At 37.7% G+C, this 26550-nt stretch overlaps 1 protein-coding gene across 1 annotated transcript; it reads right to left on the bottom strand.

Moving 5' to 3' along the window:
* On the bottom strand, positions 1-26550 carry LOC140234807 (uncharacterized). Its single transcript, XM_072314845.1, has 7 exons — positions 26491-26550; positions 25132-25424; positions 11655-11869; positions 10253-10399; positions 8582-8733; positions 3185-3303; positions 1-2133 (listed from the first exon to the last, which is right to left on the bottom strand). Exons 2-7 carry the CDS (start codon positions 25403-25405, stop codon positions 1322-1324), a joined length of 1719 nt encoding a protein of 572 aa, XP_072170946.1. The 5' UTR covers positions 25406-25424; positions 26491-26550; the 3' UTR covers positions 1-1321.

Genomic DNA, 26550 nt, shown 5'->3' with positions numbered 1-26550 from the left:
TTCCTGTAATCAACTCAGTCAATCAGATGAGATCAATGTATTATGGAGAGAGGATCCAGCAGCACTCAAATCTCTTCAACTCTGTTGATTAAAAACCTTAAGGCACAATGACTCTGTTACTGACCATCCTTGTAAGATTCCATCGCCTTAATTATAGTCAAAGTCAGATTGCCAAGCCTCTATGAACACGAACATGAAAAAAAAAGATACGATACTGTTCACAGTGATGTTAGTAAGAGTGCAAATTATAGGAAGCAAACTGTAGCGATTACATCGTTGCATCTTGTGCAACTTGTCCAAATTATGTGCAGTGAAAATATCACTATCATGTTATGATAACATTCTTGTCAAACATCTATATTGTACACAGTTGAAAAATGTTTGATTCTCGTACAAGAGGTGTGCATACGTGCATCCAAATAACACATTTGGGGAAAAAAAATCAGACAAGACAAAAACTGCTCACTGTCATCCTGTAGTATTCACTGACAAAATTGGCACAAATGAAGAAAATAGAAACTGCAATCTTGTTAAAAAAAAAAAAAAAATCACTTATCCTACTGCAATTATGATGCGTGAAATTACAACACACTTGCAAAATGTTTGCTCACAAGTGCAACCTCAGGTTGTCAAGGCTAACTGAGATATAATGTTAAACTGCCCAGTAAGTACTGGCTATTCAGAACTGTCATCAGCTTCCTACACTTCTCTCCATCTCTCCCATTCACTTTCAACGGACTTTGGACATTGGCAAGGAGCTTGTGTCTGCTTGGCCCATCATGGGGGCCAAATATTTCAGAAATCACAGAATTCACAGATATGAATTCTACTTTCTTTTTATCCTCTCTGTTACCCAGATGAAAGGGATTAAAAAATGGATGAATACTAAGGTATATACATGCATATTCGTTGGAAAATGATCTGTAATATATGTGGAAAAAATATCTCACAAAACTACACATAGCTGTTATTTTTTTTTTTTGGGGGGGGGGGGGTGGGAGGCATGGAAATAGCTGGCGGCTGCAGAGTATCGGTCCATTAGAAACTAAGCTGAGATCACAACACATCTTTCTCACATTTTGAATAAATTGAAAAGTAAAATGAAGTAGTAACACCACCTGACATGCAAAATCCTAGAAAAAAATGTTAAATATACAGTTGTACAAATTGACATTCTTTATATCCACACACTGTGCAAAATTCCAGAATGTGTTATCTGTTTTCTCAAAAATATCTGAATTTTAAAAAATGACAATATTCAAGGCAGCCATCAAGAAGGGTAGTACTTTGAAGAAAACTTCTTGGCAAGGGATTGTCATCATCATGAACTGCTTACCAAGGCAGTGGAAGGCTTGTGGTCTGATTTTGAGGAGGAAGAGGAGGAGGATAAAGCACCCAGTCCCATATCAGAAGGCTTCAAGGGTGGGTGTGGTCGCCCCTCTTGTTTAACACTCAGCTCCAGTGGGGGACTATCCTCCCCTTTAACAATGACTTCCAGTGGGGTGGAACCTAGGCCCAGATCAAGACCCTGGTAGCCCGACTCCATCTTGACACGGGGAGACAGGGCTGGTGGATCCAGCAGGCGACTGCCCAGAATGCTGCCCGAAGTGACGGGGACACTAGGAAAGAGAGGACTGGTAGGAAGGCTGGTAGGAAGGCTGTTTAGGGCACCTGTTGGCACGGTAACATAGCTGAAGTGTGGAGGAAGGTTGGGTGGATGTACCAGGATTGGGTACACCAACACACCATCTGAATTGCTACTAACAGATGGAGTCACACTCAGGTTTGGTACTGTGGGCACAATGGTAGAAGGGCTAATGGTAGTGGAGGACATTGATACTGAGGGTGATGTGGCTGTAATACTCATCCCAACTGGGCCAGTGATGGCTTTGATCGAGGAGGAACTAGTCAGGTTTGTGTCACTGCTCTTTGATGTGTAACGATTTGCATAGTGCCCATGTGACTTGATGTGCTTGCGCAGTGAACTAGGATCTGTGTAGCGTTTGTGGCAACCATGCACCTTACAGCTGTAGGGCTTCTCCTCCATATGGGTACGAGTGTGCTTGAAGCGATCGCTGGAGTTGGAGTAGCGCTTGTTGCATCCCTCTACAGGACACTCATACGGCCTTTCACCTGGATGAGACACAGTGAGAGATCAATGACAAGAGATACTATGCTTGGTTTTACCTACAATGACAGTTAGACAACATCTAGGTCTCTGTTAGCAGAAATCACTTTATGTACACAAAGTGGTAGTATGACTGTCACTTAAGCTCTATCTCATCAGCCTTGTTAATACATCATCTCTTCTCAAACAGGAACCCACTGCCACAGTCAAAAAAGTCATTTCATTCAATCAAGAATGATCACGATATTTGGGCTTTTTGTGGAACCCGTGATTCTGCCTGGATTACCACTTACCAATGTATAAAAACCACCTCCAAAGACTTCATCATATACATAGCCATCGTTATTCACTTTAACCCACTGAATACCTGTCCCAAGTATACACAGGCAGGTGTCTATAGGAAATGCGTGTTGTAGAAAATTAGCTCATCCTCAATAGCTTAAAATAATCTATGAGAGAGAGAGTTTTTTCCTGCTATTGTGAAGTGTCCAGTTAAATGGATTATAATTATTTTATTGCTTGCAGAAACTAGGAGCTGAGGTACTCTATTCAACAGAACAAATTCCTGTAACTATAACTCAGTCTTTTAATAATCATTCCTCTTATGTGCTATCAAACAAAATAAGTAAATAAATATACTCTGGTTTTGAAATTTTCACTCATCCACCAGCTTAGAAACATGCCCAGCACAGCTTGCCTCCCTAGTTAAAACACTTTTATCATCATGTACACTTTCTTGACAGAGAAACTCTACTGGATGAACATTTAGTACTAAAGGTAAACTTTTATATAATGAAAAGTCTTCTGACTGCGATTTCATTCATTGTTTATGGTAAGATATGTGAAATAATCTCAGCACCAAGAAACTTTTTCCTCTAATGCAAAAGACAGTAAATCTATGCCCCAAAACAACAGCTACAGTGAAGCATGGGGCAAGTTATATACACTGTATCAATTATCAGTTACCAGAGCTAAAGGAGTACATATATGTCAGTTTAATGAAACTATCAGGTGACAGTCAGATGACATGTCAGGTGACCCCATGCTGTGGCCTACCTGTGTGAGAGCGATTGTGAATCTTGAGGTTTTCCAGGCGAGAGAAACTTTTATGACACAGCTGGCACTGGTGTGGCTTCTCATTGGTATGTGTACGCACATGGATCAGCATCTTGTACCTACAGAAGTATTGAGCACAGAGACACCAAACCATCCATCAATTCATGTTTGTATGTAGGCCTACGTTGTATAACATCAATGGGGGGAGTTTACTCACAGTGTGACATCTCTCAGGAAATTATCACAGATTGTTAAGGAAGTGCCAAGTTAGTGCAGATTCTTAGTTTTTCGATCAAATTTGGATAACAACAAAGAAGAAAACAACCAACAGCAGATCACTGCTATAATAGTGTATATCATATCAGTCACAGAAAAAGGGAACATATGAAGAAAGAAAGATATGAAAGAGAAATAAAAATAAACAAAATTACAAAAAATGTGAGACAACTAGAAAAATGACTGAATTAATGGTGTATGCATTAACACTGAATGAAAACACACTGAGGTTGCTACAATATTACAAAAGGAATACAATAAAACATTTGACAGAGATGGGACTATGACATTATGCCACCGACATGCCTCAGTAAGGAATAATTTAATGACTTTATGCCTCTTCACAAAAACTCATTTGAAATCAGAGGTTCTTCATCGATAGGCCTACATGGCTACATTGTATATGTAGCTCTACAAGCAAAGCCTTCATCACACATCATCGTATGGGAAATACCAATTATTGCTAGTTTGTTGAGCTAGTAAATAAACATTAGACTATCATCACCAATGAACGTAGTGAACATCAGAATGACTCTCAGGATACAATACGGCTGACATTTGAAAGAAGCCTAGATAATGACAAGAGTGAGGCTCTGCAGTGAGCAGCCTGCATTGGTTTCATCAGCTCTCTTGATCATAAAGCGTAAGCTGAGAAACAATGCACACCCATTTGGACATTGAAGAAGTCATGTTATCCACCTCTATAAATCTGATATTCTGTTGCCATGGAAATGCCATAGCAGTCTTGTGACCTACATCTTTCTGCCATGCTACCTGAGCCCTATAAATCTTAGTCAGACAAGGAAGCTATTGTTGATATGTAGTCGGTGTCACTGTCATGACATGGCTCCAGCTTCTCTCACAGACCTACCAATAGAGGTCAAAGGTCATGACGATCTTCTCTACACACTCTCACCATCCTCCCCTACAAATGTCTCTTTTTTTTTTTCTTGGGATGGCATTTTTATGAACAGCATAAATGCTCTAAAGCCATTCTATGTCTCACATGTTTACTGAGATTTTACATGAAACACTGAGTGGTGTCATATTTATCAAATAATGTAACTGTGATCAAATATCATGACATGTTTTACAAGACACTGAATAAAGCAATATCCAGGACATCTAAATTTATACATTGCACTTGTACAATTCTGTCGCACATACAGTGTACAAGCTAATTGAAATGACTCAAAGAGACAATGGTAGACAAAGATAATGACATCAGTTTTATGCTTTAGATATTGGGCATATAATTCTCAATGAAGTCACATTTATAGTCATGGAATTTCAACATCTCACATCTCTACTGGACAGAAGTCTTGGTTGCAACCACATGTGTGCAAATTTGATTAATTTATGATGTCACAACCTCAACTCTTAGTTTGTTTTTTGAATAATAAAAATATCATTAAAATGATGTTTCATGTTAATAACCTTGGAAATTAATACCCCTTCCCCTCACAGTTAGCATACAGGTAGGTTAGCAAAACACACCAGTAATTTGGTGCAGATTATTATTATCATTATTATTATTATTATTATTTTTTTTATTATTATTAGTTTTTTTTTTTTTTTTTTTTTTTGGGGGGGGGGGGGGGGGGTCTGTTTCATGGCATATCAAGATTTATGTGGTGGAGATTTGTGTGCAGGCTGGAATTGCAACTACCGGTAATATTAACTGGAAATTTCAAAGAAGTAGATTACCTTTTTTTTTTTTTTTTTTTTTTTTAATTCTATGTCTGAGTTCAATGAAACTATGGACTTTTTTGTTTCTTTGTTTGTTTTGACTTTATTAATCACAGGTATTTATTACTTAAGATGCTAACTTGAATATTGCGTTGAATTGCAATCTAAACATAAAAGAAAGGAATAAAACTGATTAAGTCTACAGTGTGACAGTTATATACTGTAGTAAGTCACTTGGCCCACTACAGAGATATGAAATAATTATCACGCAATTTGTTCCCATCCCTCTTCTAATTCAAATTAATGTTACAACAGAAATGCTACTCATATCAGAAATTTTGTATTGTAACTTTTCCAAGTATTTATTGTTCAGTGTCAGTTCGTCAAGTGTTCAAGGAATGTTAAAATGACATTTGAATGGAAATACAGCTACTAAATTGCAGCTCTGTGTAGGTATTTATCATTCCTTGAGAACACCAACAAGCAGGCAGAAGAGTTCCCCATTTAAATTCTGATTTCTATGACCTAGTCAAAAAGCAATAGAAAGACCGACAGTACCCATTTCCTTGTGGACTTTTACTGAAACATTTTCTTTGTTGTTTGCTTAGGGTGTGACCCATGAACATTTCTCACAACACAGCCATATCTCAGCAGTCTAGCCCTCTAACTCCTCCCACTACCAAGGAGTACAAAGCAAACCGGTAGCTTGGCTGTGAAAGACCACCCACATAGCAACTTGAAAAGGAGGAATAACATAGCACAGAGGCACAGAAAGAATGAGAGAAAGATGGTTTAGGCTGCCTAGTCTTGCTTCAATATTCACACTGACTCATTATTTTGATAAGTCTGCTACAGCTTGGATGTCTGCTATAGCAGGGTTTAGTGGTGGTTCAGTGGCCTGTGGCCACTAAAAATTGGTGATGGGCCACCAAATTTATCTTTTACTGGCCTGATCGGACAACTAAGATTAACATGGATTGTTACAATTGCTTTTATTTTGGGCCACTTTGAATTTCAGATTTCAAGATTCCCAACAAGCAACCTCAAAAAAAAGTATTGGACCCTGTACATATTACTGCTCAGGCTAATATAAAAATGCTCAAAAGCACCTTCTGTTAATATGTCCTTACTTCTTTTCCTATTTCTAATCATGTGAATTCTTTATACAGACTAAATAAGAGATTTTTATAATTCAGATACCCCAAAGTGACTAGTGCTTGATAGAGTATGTTAGTTGTATTGTGAATGGTGAGTTGTTTTCATCGTCAACCTTACATGTACATCGTTGACTGTTGAGCATGTTGAGAACACCACCCATTTTCCGATTGTTATTTGTAAAGACAGAGAGAGAGAGACAGACAAATAGACAAACATGTGAGTAAACAGACAGAGGAAGGCAGAGAGGGAGAGGCAATTATTCACACTTTACATCCTTTTCTATATTCCTAGACTCATGGAATTCATTCAATTTCTCACAGTCCATGCAGGATGGGAAAACAACTTCCCTCCATTCACTGATTTGTGTACAGATGAATAATGGCAGACAAAATCAACTGTGGGAACAACACGCAATTCTATCGCCTGTAAAGTCATTATGTCTACTAAATAGGTCACATTGCATTGAATACAGTATTAATCAATATTGGCTGTTATCAGTGCAAAAGATCTAAGACAGCAGTAAGCTTTGCAGCCCGAGTAACAGTCGCCTGGTTCTTGCTAAATGTCAGCTTTGTAAGGACAAACTTAGATAAAAAAAAAAATATCACAAACAGTTCATCTTATTCCAATGTTCAATAATAAGAACTTATACCTATTTATTATCAAAGTTGATGTTTCTTATTGGGTAAAATGTTCAATAAGCATGCAGCATTTTAAGTGGAGAAAGTTCTTCATTGACTTTCAGCATATTAGTTTTATCAACAGGTGCATGAAGTACACAGTCAATGCATCCATATTATTCTAATGTTGCCTGGATGAAAATATTGCCTGGAAGCAGGCAAATATTTCAATATGTGACCATCAAAGATGTATGTTAAATGTAACAGACTGAAAATCTGCATGGTTTAATAATCACACAGATTAGCCACACATACTTGCCCTGTTGCTTTCAATGTGTTTTCACACAAAACTGTTACAATGAGAAGCAGCCATGCCAGCTCGGGCGTTTACATGTGTGATAAAGATGTTCAATACCTACTGTCTATTGCCTTATATTGTAATACCAGTGACATTGGGTAAGGCCATTTGTTCCATTATTAAACACTCTGGTCTCTTCTCTGAATAAGACTGTATGCTTTGCAGCACATGGCTTCTATTCTTGAGGCCCTCCCACAAAGTTGACCATTATAAAGGCCTCTTACAATCTAAAGGCTATGAATACTGTCTGAGGGTTTAGCTGGCTAGTTTTTCACCCATACATCATTGTCATAATGATGAATAAAGACTGCAGGGAAGAAAGAAAGCAGGAAATGAGTCTAGTCAAACAGACATGCTGCACGAGGGCATGGGTAGGCAATGGATAACACTCAGTGACCACTGACCACTGACCAGTAAACAGTGATCAGTGACCAGTGATCAGGGGTAGAAAACAGTGCAGGATTGGACATCCAATAACACAAAAGTGAAGGGCTGGTAACCAGAATGCATCTTTGTAGTGTTGCTTGGGATAGAAGGTTTTTTTTTTTTTTTTTTTTTTTGTTAGTTGAAAACGGACTTCGTACCAGATGGTCACGCTTCTTGAATAGGGTCATGGCTAGAAGTAGAACATGGAATATGGTCTAATCCAAAGTGGCATTGATGCACTACTTCTCAATTGATTTTTATAATATGGGTTACGGCACTTCATGAAAATTGCAGTGAAACAATTTGTTGCTTGCCTGGCAAGAGGGCCCTAGCGGCCCAAATTCATGAAGGTGGTACAAGTGAAACCATGGTTTAAACCATGGACAAAAACCACGGAGCTCCAAGTGTCGCACGGAATATTTCGTTGGTCATTTTGTCAACAAAATGACTGTTTTGTTAACGAAATTATCATTTTGTGGATGAAATGTTCAATTAGTTACAAAATGTTGTCATTTTGTTACAAAATAATAATTTCATCAACGAAATGGCTGATTTCGTAACGAAATATTCCATGCGACACTTGGTGCTCCATGGTTTTTGTCCATGGTTTAAACCATGTTTTCATTTGTACCACCTTCGTAAATTCGGGCCAGCAAGTTTACATTGTGCAAGCCTCCGGCCCATCTGCCGGGCAGGCACCCACATACACCTCTATCACAACTTGATATGACATCACATGACAACATTAAAGATTATTTTGCTCCATCTGAAGACTACAAACTATTGTCAATCCAAATTTGGATCAGCTGAGATTTAGAATGGCAGCTGGTATAGCTAAATAAAAGAGGAGATACTCCCAACACAACTTGCCTGGCATTGAATCCTTTCCCTTTTCGTTGGCATCCTTCCCAGCGACAGCTATACTCAGATTCTTTCTCAAGTCTCACATGACACTCATTGACATGGCAGACTAGATTCTCAAGTTGGTCAAACTTCGCGTAGCACCCTGCCCACTTACAAACCTGAAGGAATGACAAAATAAAATAACATCACTGTAAGAAAGCCCAGAAACCAACAATAGAACATTGTGACCTCTTACCAGAGCTTTAACTGAATGTAATTGAATGGAACCATGAGAACAAATTTATAACATCTTTTATTGTACCTGCAATTTGACTCAACAGGCACAAAGTCAACAATTCTGTTCTTTCTAACATATAGGGGATGAATGAATAAATAACAAGTCACTTTTTATATGACATAATTTGAAAGACTTGCTCAGCATGACAATGAAATCAAATAAACGCTCACATGGACATCTGCTCAGATTAGTCTGAAATGAAGATTTCAATCCACACAAGTTTGGGTATTAAATCAATGTTTTGTTTAAAATCATGATTCACAATATATTTAGTAATACTGTACATCCCCTGAAGACACATTCAAAACCCACAAATGAACAAATCATCAGAAATACAACCATAGAGATAGCATGATGCTTCTGAAATCACACAGGAGTGTTTGAAACAAAGTATGACCACTCTACCAGTACTGTGTTGTTTTCCATCAAACAGTAGTGTTTAAAACAAAGTAAGACCAATTTACTAGTACCGCGGTACTGTGTTGTTTCCCAACTACACAGGAGTGGTAGAAACAAAGTAAGACCAATTTACCAGTACTGTGTTGTTTTCCACTCACACAGGAGTGTTTGAAGCAAAGTAAGACCAATTTACCAGTACTGTGTTGTTTTCCAATCACATAGGAGTGGTTGAAACAAAGACCAATTTACCAGTATGATTGGGTACACCACATGTCGCCACCCTAACCAGTGATTGTAACATCAAAACTGACTGGAAGTCGGCTAGAAATGTACTCCTATTGTGGAGGAAACTCTACAGATTCCGATACTGTCCTCAAAATTAAAATTTGAGATCGCCTTACAAGAATATCGTCACGAAACGCATGCGGTGTCAGTTTTCTCTCGCTCATTTTGGTACGCCAGATATCGCCACCCCTAAACTTTTACCGGGATTTTGATGTGAAAAAACAATCAAATTTACCCGATTTTCACCTCACGAACATTGAAAGTACCGTAGGTTCAGATCCCGATATCATACACTCATTTTGGATTCCACCTACGGAGATATCGTCGTCTAATGCCATTGACGCATTCCATGGCACAGAATAGGTGAAAATTTAAGAAAACTGGCTAAATGCCAAATTGAAAACTCCAAAAAATCATAAATTTGAGGAATTTGATGCCTATTTCCATCTTGTTTCTTAATGGTAAATCAAACCAATGCACATTCTCTGTGTATTGCACCCATCTTACCGCGCACTTTCGTCTTGCTTTGCATGCAAGCAGTGAATTTATACATGCTATGGCCATATTGGGCATGGTGGCGAGATGTGGCTTACCTACCATACTGTGTTGTTTTTCAATCACATAGGAGTGTTTGAAACAAAGTAAGACTTATTTACCAGTACTGTGTTGTTTTCCACTCACACAGGAGGGCGTCAAACAAAGTAAGACTTATTTACCAGTACTGTGTTGTTTTCCGAGCCCCTGCCCCCCACAGCTGATGAAGTCTCAGTCATGTCCTTTTGTTCTCCAACGCTGTCTGTATGAAAAATAGTTCGTGTGAACCCCATCGGACTACTGGCCTGACTACCAGTGATATTACTCAGCTGTTTAAAGACACACAAAAGAAAGCCAAAACCATGAACAAACATTACAGTGAAGAACACTGCTCCAAGTTAAAAACGACATCTGAGGAGAGAAATTATTAACACAGGGATAAGTGAAGTTCACAACAAGTATCTGACTAGTTTGGAAATGAGGAGTGGTGCACTCTTTCTATTTCTTTCTTCCTTTTTTTTTTTTTAACTTTCCCATAAATAATCAAATCAAAGAATTCTAGAAGAGGAGCAAATATTATATTTTGCTAGGATATCTAGCACATTAGCGGACGGGACATTGAATATTTAAGATTACAAAGTTACCAATTTGATGGCATCAAGGAAGAAGTTCAAGCTAGGATTTGAACCTTGGACCCCATATGTCAACTGGTATCAGACATGCAATCCACATAGCAAATTGCCTACTCTAGGGCCTACACAATACAACAGGTTCACTGTAAATCTGCCATTTTAACAGATGAAAGTGTCATTTGCAGGCATCTCTGTACTATACGGCATGGACATAACCTTTTTGTATGAAAATATTGGCTGTAGATGGAAGCATGAAATCTTAAATGCAAAATTATTGACTATTGAATATCATATGTGTTTGGCTCCATTCTGCTATCCTACATACCTACATATGACAACCTTCACAGCTCATCATACTCCATACATACCTTAGTGCCACCTGTTCAACTATAATTACATGAAATCAAATTGCATATAATTTGCAAGTACAATTCGTATCAGACAGTTGATACTTTTAGATTGAAAACTGAATTGATCATTGCCTGGGAGACATATCAAAATTCCATAGCAACCATGGAATTCAACCTAGTCAAGCTCCTTCACAATTTAGGATGACTTCATTCACAAATACTTTTAAGAAGCCATTCAAATCAACACACAAAAAATCAAACATCTCCTTTCATAGGAAGTAGTTCATTTGAACTGAAAAGTAAATGAAATGTCAATAGAATTATATCATGTCAAATAAGTGCAATAACATCCTTATGATAACCCCCCCCCCCCCCCCCCCAAATAATGATCACACCCTAAATGAACTTGTTGGGGTACACACAAGTTTTCAGAGGAAATACTGTAGACTAGGCAGATTTAATCTGTGAAACAGAAAGTCATAATGAACAGAGGCACATCACTACTGTGGGTCAGAAATCCTTCTTCATTGGAGATTGTTACACTGGTCATCCCACAACAAGACGTATTCACAGAGATGTGACTGCTAAAAGTAAAAACTCACATTAATAACACCATCTCTGCTAGTGATGGATCTTGCATGGCCATCAACTAAAAGGCTGTCCAAGGAGACTACAGGGTTTGTTTCCATAACAACAGAATCGCTTGGGACATCTACAGGTTTGCTGTGACGTCTGTGAGCAGTCCTAGCATTGGACGAAGCAAGATGGCTGTTACCACCAAGCTCTTGAACCCCACATCCTAGAAGTACTGTCGCTCCTGAGGGGAAAACAAGACACAAAAATCATTCTATTGGGGAAAATATGCTATCCAATACGATGAAAAAAAACCAAAACACTTTACAGAAGATACAGATATACACTGATGTGACAGGTAAGTCTGTCCATAACTCTTTCACGATGTCTTACTGAAGTATTAGTTCAGTTCTCTTACAAGTAGCACATAAACACAAAAAAATGCTATAATACACACTGAAAAAGTGTAAAATTACATTGACACATTTCTTACCTGCCCAGTGGCTGCTAAAGAAAGACTTACAGGTTCATCTCATTGGTCTGATTGAAGGGCAAATGTTGATTCAATGTGGGAACAGCTTTATACTTATCAATGGAGTCTGCTGTTACAGATTGATGGGAAAGGTAGATAAACACTTCTTTAGAGGGAGAGAAGCTGTTACATTTAAAATCAATACATTTCTAAACACTGATTGATGGCAAATCTTCACATTCTCAATAAAAAAAAAAAATGGATGGAAGGGCACTATCTTTCTCACGCCAAACACCATTCATTGATGCTTTGAAAATCCCCTGCACCAGTAATCAATAGAACCACGTTTCCCATGAGAAAGCCAACGATGAATCTGAGCAATTTCCGTGATTGTGACAATAGGGGGTAGCTATCATAATGTTGGTTTGAAAAATATTGTTGAGGAAATCAACTGGGAAGAGTACAAAGAGCTCAAGGTCCTTGCATACTTATAACAAATCAACTCTAGAGCTCCACAGGGGGTAATGGGGTGGTACACAAACAAGAATATAGGCTTTGATGTGGCTGCCACAATGAAGCAATACAATCCTACAATCACAACACATTGGAGACAGGATACAACCATACACCATGGAGCTTATCTAGTCAAAGAAGGAAAAAACCGTGGGAACTCTAGCTTCCTAGAATCAAAATTATCACCCAAACTTACCACATGGACAGGTTGGTTTTTACAAAGCTGAATGTGGCCATCAGATTTTTGAGATCATTATCAAAATTCAGAGTGTGGCTCACTATGATTATTTACAGGTTGTACCTCCCTGAATCAATTATTAGCAGGCACTATATAATGAAGATATGTTTGGCCTATACAAATGTATCAGGCAAAAAGGCTGAATAGACTTCTATCATGGAGTATTTGCAAGGTCTCCCTTCAGATCTCGGTTGTGGATAGCGCGATCCTCACGAAAATTTGCACTAAGGTAGAGGCCAATGTAATCTACAAGACTGTATAGTTAGATTTTTCCAATTTTTAATCTATGTATTTTATATTAATTGATTTATGCTAATTTATGCAAAAATAAATTTTTGCCTATAAATAAAAAAAAATAAAGCTCCAAGATTTCTAATTTTTCATGAACATATTCTCTTCAGTATCCTTAACAATAATATTGAGGCAAAAATTCGGCTTCATAATTATTTCTTATGTATTTTATTGTTTATTGAATTTCTTATGTATTTCTTTGTTATTGTCACTTTTTGTTTTTGTTGTTTTTTTTCATCAAAATTTGTCATAGAAACTCTTTACAGCATAATTAGGCTAAAATAAATCATTATCAGCCATTGAAAGTAAAAATATTTATTTTCATATGAATTAATTGCAAAATCACAATTTACATTGGATTTGTACACAAAATCAGTTTTTTGAGCAATTTTTGGGTTGACGAATTTTTTTCAAAGGGGCGTGGCTTCAAAATGGTATACCCGGGAGCGACAAATTTGGTCTCAAAAGTTGCACGATACTTGAAAGAAAAAAGTCATAAAATGGTACGGCGAGAGCATTACGCGTTGATGGCCCCACCCCCCGGTGGGAATAGGGTTAAATGCAGCCACTACTTACAAACCATGTCTATTTATGTAAAGCATACTCCCCCACTGAATGAAGCCTTCTACGTGTTCAATTTCAGCTTTCAAGCATCATTACACTTTTAACTAGAAAATTGTGAAGAATCATACCTCGATGCTCTAACAAATCAAAGCAACCTTGGAAGAAAGTTTTACTACAAGAATGAGTGCATGTCGAAGACCTTAGAATCATCAATGATGATGAACTATCTTAGGAGGGCCACCTATGCATAAATTATCAGCTACATTGCATTATCTCTAGATTTGCTGGGAAAATGAATACAGGCAGTTTATATTCTAACACCCAATGATTCTTTGAAAATTCTGGCCTATAAACTGAACACAACTTGTTCTGCTGGTTACTCCTGTGTGCAAACAGATGATCAACTCAGAGCTAGACAGCAGAACCTGCTTTCAGAGTAGCAAGAATTTGATTAATTTTAACATTTCTGAGGTGGCCACAGTTTAAAGACTGATGAAAAAAAAAAGGCTTGAGAAAGAAAAGAGGGAAAGAAGAATGGATAGTGAAAACTTTCTTGCCTGAAGAAATCAAGAGGTCAACAATGAATCAAAACATATAGATTTTTAAAGGATGGGACTGTGCCAATTGGCAAAAGTAATGTTTACTGATGAATCTTTCATATTAAGCCCTTCAGCAATGAATGTCAAACTGAACGAGTCTGAATAAAGCAAACTGTATTTTAATCTACCGAAGTTGAAATTACATGTTATAATGTGTATACTTCTTACTCTGGCCCATTCCAGTTATGATTGCTGCCCTCTATGAGAGATGACACCAGTCACATTCACATACATCTCAAATGATTAGTTTTAAAAAATACATTTTTGGAACGTGATGCTAAAACCATTAATTCTTGTGTGTGAAAATGTACAAAAAAACTGTTAACTCTTGCAAAATGCAATGCAATGCTAAACTTTATCCAGCTTGATTTTTTGGTAAAAACTTTTGCAACAATTTTTCCTGTGGTACGTGTGTGTGTGTGTGCATGAATGGCACACAAAGAGAGAAGTGATTTTTAAAAATCCCACAATGCAATTCACCACACTAGGTTTGCAAACTTGTAAGGCCAGGGTCATGTTCTGGTCATTTGTTTAGGAATGGGCAGTCTTGAGATTCAAGCATTTCATTTAAAGCCAAGTGATTTTTTTTTTCCCCCGTGCGTGAAGGTTCCAATGAAAACTGATTTTTGCATCGTGATGAACAAACCAATAATTCCTGTGTGTCAATATGACTACACAGCTCTCTAGCCAAGCACACAATCCTAGCCAGTTTCTTACCATTACCATTTGGCAGGTTCAAAATGATAACAGGTTATTCTGTGACTACGAGAGGAAGCAAGTCTTGTGACTAGGGACACAAGAGTCAGTGTTTTCTTCTTTCTATTCTCTTTCCCAAAGCATTCATCAAACCTAAAATTCTGCATTTGGAAGAGCCAATATGACTAGTGTAAAATTGCCCTATACAAAGAACCACCATTGGCCTGATAACCCTTTTGTACTTAGTGAAAAATGCATCTTTGATCTGTAGTTGATAGAAAATGACATCTAATTAACATTGGGTCATCCCACAGACTTAGTACTGAGAGCCAATCCCTCTAGGCATGCCGCATTTGTTTGAGAAATGATCAAAGGGCATTCAGGAATAAAGAGATGTCACAGTTTGCCCATTATACACTGTGTGGCTCCTTTTCCACAAAACCCCATCTCATATACCTGATTTTGAAAACTGATACAATCAGTGCTTCAATAGGATTTATATAAATGGTGAATACAACAAAGGCATTTGAGGCAGGTATGGGAAATTTATCAATTGATTATTGAACAAAGCAGAATTCTTCTCTGTATTTGAATTCACTCATCCACTCCTATGACTCACTAAAAAAGATACACTTTCTGAGTCTGCTGTAATCTGCACTGAAATCAGGACTAGTCTGTGTTCCAGCCTATATCAGACAACTGATAGGAACAAGTAGCTTTTATCAATCATGTATAAAATGACTAGACAGCTGCATTACAGTAACTGACATAACAACAGGGAAATGTGCAAATATAGCTCTGGATCCAACAAATAGATCCACTGTTTAACACAAAAAAAAAAGAAGAAGAAGAAGAAAAAGACAAGAAAAGAAGAAAGACCAAAAAGAATCTAATTCTTCGCAGGACCTGTGTGATCCTTTACAGCTTTTTAACATGTAACCCTGCAACTTATGATTGAGAGTTATGGTTATATACCTACCAGTACGACTGACAGGTTGGACCAGTAGGAAAAAAAAATGGGTTGGAGTGCAGCCCTAATGGTAATGTGTCATAAAGCATATGAGGCACAAGAAAAACATTCCTTAAACTGGTTGGTGAATAAGAATGAGGCCTTAGATTCTTTTTTTTTTTTGTGTCTGAAAGAACTCCAATACATCACAGAAAAGGGCTCTCTGAATGACCTCTGAAAAGAAAGCTACCAGCAAACTTCAATGAGTCATAATGTTAATGTGAAATAAATCACTGTTTAGAGCCTGTACAATACATATGAGAATAATAATTTGCAAAAGGCTAAATATCAAATACATTTATCACATTACTGCTAAGCATCTGCCACATTGAAAAATCACTTGATATCCCAATAGAAACTCTTTATGTAATGCTTTTTTTTTTTTTTTTTAAATCTTTACCTTTTAGCAATTTGGCAATCTACCCCAACGTACACAGTAATCAGAAAAAAAAAATGTTGAAATTGTTCCCTGTCCAACCCTAAGGTGGTAACCTGACATTTGTATTAAACTACAATTGTACCATTCACATATGATATACACTGTAGCCCACAAGAATCATCAATGAACAATATTCTTCACCCATCACGGCATAAATAAACTTTGAATCTAAGAGGATTTCCGGAAAGAATATATTTTTGACATCTTTATTTTGTTTCTTTTCCTGGTGACAGGTCATTCATTGACTGCCTTGTGTTCTTATCACTTTCTTGCAGATTCTTGCAAAGTTTAGCTGACCTCATGTGCATAGGGACCATGAAAATGGAATATTTGAGAGAGCATTCACTGCAACACAAACTGTTGTATTTTCAATTGAACTAGCAAGGCCCAACCAGAAAATCCTGATGCACATTAAAAGTTATTTACTACAGACAGACGTTGAAGCAGAAATGTCTCCTCTGACCTCCTCCCTGTCATTCGTTTTTGTTTTTGATAAAATCTGTAACAGAATCTGAGATATGAATTCCAACATACAATAAGGAAGCTCAATCTATTTCTAGCATGTTATTTATGATATAGTTTTCTGGGTATCTACAATGGATGCTTGGGTCATATGATCAGACTGAAAATGGCATTCTACATGTACTTGTATCTTGCACATTGACACAAATATTTCATTCATTTGAGACTTACGATGTCATATTTATATCATTATGAGGACTATTTCCGAGGGGCATCATTTGAGTGTAGATTCAGCTTACTGGGATTAGCCAGAAATAGGAAAGGAACTAATACCCACAGCACCACAAAGTGGTGGATGCACAGAATTGTAGAAATAAGAAAGGAATTTAATGGACAGCCTGAGAGAAGGAAGACACTTGACTGCACAACAATCAGACCAGAGAAAAAAGCAAGCCAAAGTTAGGTTGAGTACTTTGCCTAACTACCGAACATTGAAGCTCTTTGTGCAAATGTATTTTAGGAATGCCGTTGAAGTATAAATTCCAGTCAGAAGGAACAAGAATAGGGTGCAACCATGATGGATGGTAGATGTTTGGAAAGAATACGCAGGAGGTCGCAAGTGTCATCTAGACAGAGGTGGGGGAAAAGAATAATATCACCAGTTTCATCTCCTTCCGAACAAAATTGAATAAAACTTGAACATGCTGAAATGCAGGCTGTACTCTGCTAGTAAACAAACCATGCGTTGTCATGGTGACTGGTGTGGCTAGTCTTAGCTGGAATGTTGGAATGCAGATGAAATTATGGCAAGACAGCTGTGTAGTATATCATGTCTAGAGAGAAATTCAAGGTGAAGCTATCTAAACACAGATTGGAAAGCATCATGTACATAGCTGAGAAGTGAAGTCTCTAAAAATCAGCGAGTGTCTGACATTGGGAGCTATCTTGTATGATTCCAATGGAATTTCATTTTATTTCCACAATGGTTATGAAGCATAAAGTTTGTCTTATCATTCTCTCTCATCCCTCCCTCTCTCTCTTGCTCTCTCTATATTCACAAGTTCAGTGAGAGAGGGAGAGAGACAGGCTATCTATTCAAATATGATTAGCACTATGACAAACCTTTTAGTTGTACCAGCACGACCCATGAAAAAAAAAAGGAAATTCATGGTGATCTATTCAAATCTATTCAAGGCTATCTATTCAAATATGATTAGTACTATGACAAACCTTTTAGTTCTACCAGCACGACCCATGAAAAAAACAAAAAAAAACAAAAAAAACAAATTGAATTTTCATAAAATTCTACGTGTGCTCATCATGTCTAGATAGTACCATCTATTTTCAAAACTCTGAAGCCTGTACCAAATATGGCATCTCTGTATATGAGCCCTCTATCCTTCTGTTTCTTGGCTCTGTATTGATACACGCCATAAGATAGTCTAAAGTTGGGTTTTTTGTGATCTTATTTTATTTTATTCATTTATTTATTTTTTTTTCAAATCACAACATTCCGACAATTCCATGAGTGGTTAAATTTGCTATGAGGGAGTACAGTAATGAACTGATGAATGAATGTATGCCTGCATGTCGCATTAATGTCGAGAATAGAACTGACATTTTTGTATGTTTTTAACTTCACAAATAGCAACCGACTTGCCATATTTGGCAAAAATAAAAACCTTGCAAATACATGGCATCAGTGTCAATCTCTCTTCAAGGGAATCTTCTTAGGCTCACCTCTCCAAACAGCATTTGACTCTGTATGCAGCTTTATTTAGTAAACATTAACATTCAACATAATTTTTCCAAGATTTAGTTTTTGATAATCAATACATAAGAAAAATGCAAAGATGTCTTCCTCAGTGTATTTGCTCTAATTTTGCTGGTCCACACAGTTTGGGAATATTGAACATATACATGTACATGTACCAGGCCTCCCTGATATACCTTTATGAAATTTCAATCAATATATAAAGTTCCCTTCTCCCAAAATGAACATTTAACCTACTAATACTAATCATTTTTCTCAACATGTGTGTAGGCCTTTAAGTCTACCCCCCCCCCCATGTTACTCTTTTTTGAGGGGTGAGGGTCCCCTCAAATGAACATGGTTATGAAATGTGTGTTGACGTACTATGAAACATATAAAGACCTATAAAAATGCACTATATACACCATTCTATTTTCATTTCTGATATTCATTGTTTGAGTTTTGATATCTTTAGGGAGATTGACAAAAGTCACTTGCAGTCTAAAAAAAAAAAAAAAGAACCTAGAATTCAGAGATTGTTTTGAACCATGAAGTTAAGAGGATAAAAAGCTGTGGTCTAACACATGTGATTAATTTCTTACTTGAAGCTGCAAGAACAAAATTATATGGTGTTACAAAACAGATAAAATCCATGTCATAAATATCTAATCACAAACAGCTACAACTGGAAGGATGTTTGTGATTACTTGTATCATGAACAAAAAACAAAACAAAAAAAAAATAGGAGAGAAATATTGATAGTCCAACTCTTTACCAAACTGAGAGGTATTAAAGGGATGGTACAGTATCGGTGGAGATGAGAATTGGGCTTTTAACTTTTTGTGAGATACCAAGAAAACACTTATGGTATAGTACAGAACATACCATCTTAAGAGGAATTCAAAGTTTATTTGATGAAAATCGGGTTTGGATAAACTGAAACATCCAAAAACAAAGTAAAACAAAGCGATCGTAATAAAGTGTGGGTGCCACACTTTATTAGAAATGGTCTTTTTTGGATATCTCAGCCATTTCAAAGCCAATTTTCATCAAATGTTGAAGTTTTCATAGAATTACATGCTCTTTCATATTTCATTGGAGGTTTCTCATAATCTCACCAAAAAATGTTAGAAACCTGAAAATGTCGCAACCAAAACTGTACGATCCCTTTAATCTGATATCAAAAAATACTGCAAGACATCAAATTTCTAAATATGATGTGGGTATGATGGCTAACCACTGAGATGCATTAATGGCTGTCTAAGACTTGATTTCTACTACGTTGTGAGGCAGCTTGAGCTCCATGTCTCTCTATTTGTATCATACCACCATGATATGGAGAGTTTACTTCAATAGACCTCATTGTACTGAAATTTAGAAAAAAAAATCCTATGTATGATCCTAAATGCTAAGGCAACATAAATGAACAATGCAAATCTGTGCCTTTAAATGTAGATAAAGCAGCTCATATTTGAAATGTTCATTTATAATCAAATGCACTTCCTGCTTTATCTGAACAGTTTTGGAGAATGCTTTATGTGTTAAGTCACACAGGAGTTGTGAGTTTTCCATTTCAATCCACTTCAATACTTACCCCAGCTCTAGACATTCTCCCCCTTCTCTGACAGGCTACACTGTACCTGGTATGCCATGTGCAAACGAATCTAAATTTGTATGTGAATATTCAAAGTAGCCAAAAAAAAAAAAAAAAAAGCATGATCTAATTACAAATTCAAGGTGTGGTGTATTTGTGTCTAACTTTACCTGATCATGTACCACTGTGCTTTTGACTTTTATCCCATGTCACCCTTCCCATCTCTGCAGCTAATCCTGACCACGCCTCTATCTAGCCCACCCATAGTTTACTCCCACTCCTCAGTTTGCTAGACTTCTCAGTTTTTGACACAACAGATTGCTTTCTCCTTCTGAGGCTTTTGCTGGTTCAGTTCAACTTACCTCTTCCTCCGCAGGCTCCATCCTTTGCTCTAATTCTCCTGTCTGCAACGCCTAGAGGGTAATCCACACTGAATTCTTGATAATAGATTAGTTTAGATTCCTTTCTCCTTTCCTATCCTAGAATAGAAGTTTCAAATTACCAGACACTGTGCCACTGGCCCTGCAGATAGCAGTGTCTGTACCACAACTCCAACTAGACAGTGGTTCCATCTAACAGTCAAGTTCAAGGTCAGCATATGAAGGTCAGATGTCAAGCTACTATTTAGAAGACAAGACAGGTGTTCTCAATTTCACATGGATAGGCCTTGTTACAGCCACAGATTTACTCTTGACTACATGTAGAAAGCATACCCTCTTTTACCCCGTTTATACTGTGGGCGGATTTTAGATCCTCCTTGAGGAGGTTGTAAAACCTGCTAAAAAAAGCGGATTCTTGTCTGTTTCATACTGCTTAGGCTGGTTTCGCCCAAACAGGCATGACTGTCTCCATTCCCATGGTAACTGAGTTCCCCTCTGATATACGGCATGAGCTTTTGAATTTCTTACAAAATCGCAAACATGATTAAGTGTGATAGTGTGCAAGTTGTGCAGCATTTATCAGCGGTGTTTGGTCATGATGGCTGGTTTGTTCATATCAGCTGGCCATAACCTTCAGTGATAACTTCTGTGTCTGCAAAAGAAGTAGTTTTTTGAACCCCCAGGTAGCATTTACATGGCAGCCAAGGCTCTTTGAGGCTGCTATGCTAGGAGGCTCTGAAACTACCCCTGACCTGATCAGATCTCTTTTTCTAATTCTATCTGTTTATGATGAGCTGAAAGACTGCTTGAGGCTGCTAATATACATGGTACCGAAGGCTTCTGAACCCCAAGTGCTATTGTTTAGTATCAATGGGATATGTAATCAACTTTCCAGAGGAAATATTGCAGAAATCTCTGCAAAGCACTACGATGACAGGAAAAAAGTAGGGAAGGAGTGGATATGTGAAAAAAAAAATTGGATAAGTGATCAAATAAGCCATGCAAATAGTCAACAATATCGTGCAGACCTATGGATAGGTTTCAAATATTATTGTTTCTGTACACCATAGCTTCTGTAATGATGATGTTTTGCCTACATCAAAGCAGAGAAAAGCTATCTATTGTCATGTAATGAAAGTGTATACTGGTCATTAAACTAAAGGGGTATATGAGTATACTAAATGGACCTGGGTGTACATATCAGTCAAAAAGCACGCAGCCAGTAGAGTGTATATACACGTCAGCAAACTTAACTTTAACTTAACGACCTATGACCCTATGAAAAACGGAATGCTGAAGACATTACTAAAGACAAGAAGAGTCTAAATTTGATAATCACACACTCCTGTGCAAAATTTCAACAATAGGCGTGTCTTCATCAGCCCGAAGTTTCAAAATAGCGCGCTATCTTGCGGTTACCAAACTAGTCCGATGTCAAGATAGCGCGCTATCTGTGTAGTGAAGACGCAAATAGCGTGCTATTTGATCGGGAAAATTTCCCCCGAAATCTTGGTCTAGTTCGTGAACTAGAGCGCTAATTCGTGAAATAGCGCGCTATCTCGGGTGCGTCTCCATCAGCCCGAAATTTTCTCAATCCCTCCACGCTTCTGGTTAGCCAGCTGGCTATTGAAAGAGCATATACCAGCTATAGTGATTGTGTATAGTGCATACACTCACGGCGTATTCAAGGATCACACATGTGTGTACTAGGCCTACTGTTGTTGACATCTTAAAACCAGGGAGGTGATTCCGTGCATGCTAGCTGTTTTTTGTAAACTTCTTCTGGTCCACTCTACCTTAGCTAAAGATTCTTGCAGATTGTGTGTATTTTGGATTTGTTTATCATGCAATTCGTTCATTTCATATAAGATGTGTCACTGGACAGAAGAGTAGCGTTATTAATATCCCTTTGGAGAGAATTTGCTGTACTGCTCACCTCCCTGGTTGTAGTATCGTACATACGGTGTTGTAGGAGATTTTGAGCGGGAAATCCACTTTCAAACAGCGAGCTAGGCAGAATAATGATGCAAAGTGCGCATGCGTCAATTTTCGGACCAAATTCCCGAAGTAGGCTGTTCGAGCTGATGAAGACGCACATTCGCTCTATCGGGCTATTTTCTAAGACTGAAAAATGTCCCGCTAGTTTGAACTTCGGGCTGATGAAGACACGCCTAATATCTGTCGTGAAATGCCACCTGTACGGTGGAAACAAGACACCCACCAAAATATGACCTTTTACCCTATAGGCCTAAAAGGCAGAGCACTGGGAGCAGCAGTACCAGAAACAATAGGGTTCTAAATTTCACCATGATTTACCTCCATGCAAGTTTTAAAGAAAATTGATCTTGAAATGTGCATGGAAGAGAGCATACAAGAAATGTCATATGGTGGCTGTCTTTAACCCTGTAGAAGGTGGAACATTAGTGGCAGCATCATCCAAAAATAACAGGGTTCAGATTTGATTATAATGAATCTATCTTAATCCTGTTTTGAATGTCTTAGACTACCTAATTTGTGGGTTATGGGGGGCGGGGATATCCCAAGGGTGGGGGTATGGTTCCGTTGTTTTTTTTTTTTTTGGGGGGGGGGGGGTTGTCACCCAAATGATAGTGAGGAGCTTTTGCAGTTTTTACCATGAAAAGATGCAATCTGGTGCATACTTTTGTGAGTATTTGTTCATTTACAAGCAGATTTGGTGTGTTAAACTGCATTAAGTATTAACTGTTATTGGGCTAAAGTGGTTAGATTACAATCTAAATTTCAAATGTCCAGAAGATCCACAATTATGTATACTCCACAGATTCACATATTCACCGCAATTGTTAACTGCGACCGACCAGCCAGAAACGAAGTGAAGTACAGAGGAGTGGGAACGCCTGGGAGCTCTAAACTGACTTGCAATAAAACCTCCACAAATTGAAATTATTGTCACGTAAATCCTGGCTGATCTTGCACAAAAAATGCTGCACCAATGTCTCAAATTTACACCATTAAAGGGAAGATAAACCCCAAGAACAATGTGGATTGAGTGAAAGCAGCAACATTAGTAGAACACATCAGTGAAAGTTTGAAGAAAATCGGACAATCGATGCAAAAGTTATGAATTTTTAAAGTTTTGATGTCGGAACCGCTGGGTGAGGAGACTACTAGAGGTTATGACGTATGAGTGGACAACAATACCAAGAAAATATAAAGAAAATTCTGCAAAAATCCATTTTTCATGAAAATTACAAATTCCATCAACTTGATATTGACATATGTTAAGGGTAGCAATTATTCCCCCTGCTTTCTGACAGCGGTTGGTCCATTGCTCTTTCATGATTGTAGAAAAGTGAATATTTGTTGAATTTCCTTTATATTTTCTTTGTATTGTTGTCCACTCATACGTCATATCCTCTAGTAGTCTCCTCACCAAGCGGTTCTAACACCAAAACTTTAAAAATTCATAACTTTTGCATCGATTGTCCGATTTTCCTCAAACTTTCACTGATGTGTTCTACTAATGTTGCTGCTTTCACTCAATCCACATTGTTCTTTGGGTTTACCTTCCCTTTAAGGCCAAATGATTTCACTGTCTTTATCAACTGCAATGTGCATGTGGCTTGCAGGCACATGCATTTAAGCAAAGCATAGCAGCGATAGCTGTCGCTTTGATCGGGTCATGAACCCCCGGCCCTGGGCAGCCCATGCACTGCACAAGCGCCTAGCAATAACGTGCTCATGGCTATGACCGGTGGACTGCATGCACACAGCGAGCATGCTCTCACTAAAGCTGGAACAAGTGCGATACACATGAATCTCATCACCAATGTGGAATAATAAAGATAAGACGCATGGTCATTGCACACATGCCCATTTCACCATTCCATGTCGTGGAAAGCCAATACAGACAAAAATCTTTCACCTCATGAAAACTAAAATATCGCAACGTTCCGATATTTAAGTCCTAAAAATAAAAAAAAATCTTATTCAAATAGAACAGCTGGCGCTATGCAGTTGTAAAGAGATGTAGGTCCAATCTAAACAAACATGTTATGCACTTATAGAAAAGTTCTACCATGTTAGACACACCAAAGAAATATCCTACACATATATGGAAATATTTACTTACCAAAGTAGCATTCATGAAACATATTACCCTTTTCAAAGTTGTGAATAAAACTTGGTTGGGTGAAATTGAATTTGTCAAGTTGTTTGGTAATTTTAGGATTTCCCATTCATTGAACTCACAAGGACCTTGTGAAATAAGATGGGATACGAAGCTGACTGACATACTAGCAGCTTTGGTAAGTTGAGCAAAAATAACATTCTCTGGATACAATACGACTTTTAAGGATAAATATTTTATAAGTAACATTAACTCACCGGACAATAACCAAACAGGAAGGATGAGTTTTCACAAATCAGTTTCCTTCTACCTTCACTGCTACAGACTGACAAACTTGATCTAAAGAAGGAAAGAGGATAGAGTTGGTTGATGCTGTTTCCATGCCTACCTGACTTGGCAAGTACTGGTGAGTCAGATGATGCAGTCCCCTTCACTGTTATCTCTTCATTGTTATTATTGTTACCATGGTGACCACTGTAAATGCTGCTCTCCAGTTTTGACTGTGTGTGAGTGTGATGAGCCTTTGTCAGTGTTATACCATCCTCTCTCTTCCTACCAGTGTGTGCTGTAGGAGGCTTGACTCGGATTGGTCCTTTGGGCGTGTACTTGGAGTAGATGGATGAAAGGGATTTGTGCAGAATGGGGGATTCCACTGTGTCCATTAGTCATGAGGGAGCTATCCTGTGGAGACAAAAATGGTTGACATCCTTGAGCACAGGACACTACCAAGCATCCTCCAAATCTACTGCAATTAAAGGTAATGTTTACCATTGGGAGCAGTGATGTTAAAACTGTTCAAATCATCACATTTCATGCATATGTGTAGGTCAGTTGTATCACAAAACATCCTACCATATAAAAAGTTCACAACAAAGTCTAAAATACAGGGAGATATCACTATTTTTCTCAATAAACCATACTAGATGGTTTAGTCTAGAAACAATTTTATCATAACTATTGTTCACATTTTGTACAGTTAACAATACTTAAAGGACAAGTTCACCTTCATAAACATAAGGATTGAGAGAATGTAGCAATATTAGTAGAACACATCAGTGAAAGTTTGAGGAAAATTGGACAATCGATGCAAAAGTTATGAATTTTTAACATTTTTGTGTTGGAACCGCTGGATGAGGAGACTACTAAGGCTCGTGATGTCATATGAGTTCAACAGTATAAAGAAAATGTAAAGAAAATTCAACATATTTTCACTTTTTTTGCTTAATAAAAGAGCACTTGACTTGCCTCTTTCTAAAGGCAATGGGAATAATATTACCCATAACATACGTCAGTAACGAGTCAAGGGAATGTGTACTTTTTTCAAAAGATGAAATTTTGTGAAATTCTCTTTATATTTTCCTTATATTGTTGTACGCATGTGACATCATACAGTACACTGCAGAAGTCTTCTCATCCAGCAGTGACTGCACAAAAACTTCAAAAATTCATAACTTTTGAACGGATTGTCCGATTTTCCTCAAACTTTCAATGATGTATTCTACTAATATTGCTACATTCTCTCAATCCTTATGTTAATGAAGGTGAACTTGTCCTTTAACATAGATTATACTGATTAAAATTTGTACATTGGATGTTTCTATGTCTAAGTCACATTTTAGAAGAATTTTAAGCACTTGGGTTTTTGTTTCATCTGCAAATGATTGAAAAATAAATACACCATTGAAAAGAACAGCACTTGTCAATTGTAGTCCCGACCCTTGGGTACCCGAAGATGGCCGGGACTTACATCCCACTTGCAATTTTAGGATGTTACACCACCCGGCCAAGTCCCGGCCAAGTCTCCAAC

This window comes from Diadema setosum, chromosome 11 (assembly GCF_964275005.1).
Source record: "Diadema setosum chromosome 11, eeDiaSeto1, whole genome shotgun sequence".
In the NCBI taxonomy this organism is placed as follows: domain Eukaryota; kingdom Metazoa; phylum Echinodermata; class Echinoidea; order Diadematoida; family Diadematidae; genus Diadema; species Diadema setosum.
The sequence above is the reverse complement of the archived record's forward strand: the minus strand, read 5'-3'. Positions and strand labels throughout refer to the sequence as shown.

Bases quoted from the DNA above. Each gene is read 5' to 3' on its own strand.
- LOC140234807 (XM_072314845.1), bottom strand. From the start codon at position 25,405: ATGGACACAGTGGAATCCCCCATTCTGCACAAATCCCTTTCATCCATC. The intron at 3,304-8,581 runs GCAAGTTGTGTT...ATACTTCTGTAG, and splicing joins GGGAAAGGATTCAATGCCAG to GTACAAGATGCTGATCCATG. The intron at 2,134-3,184 runs GTAGGCCACAGC...TGTCTCATCCAG, and splicing joins TCACAATCGCTCTCACACAG to GTGAAAGGCCGTATGAGTGT.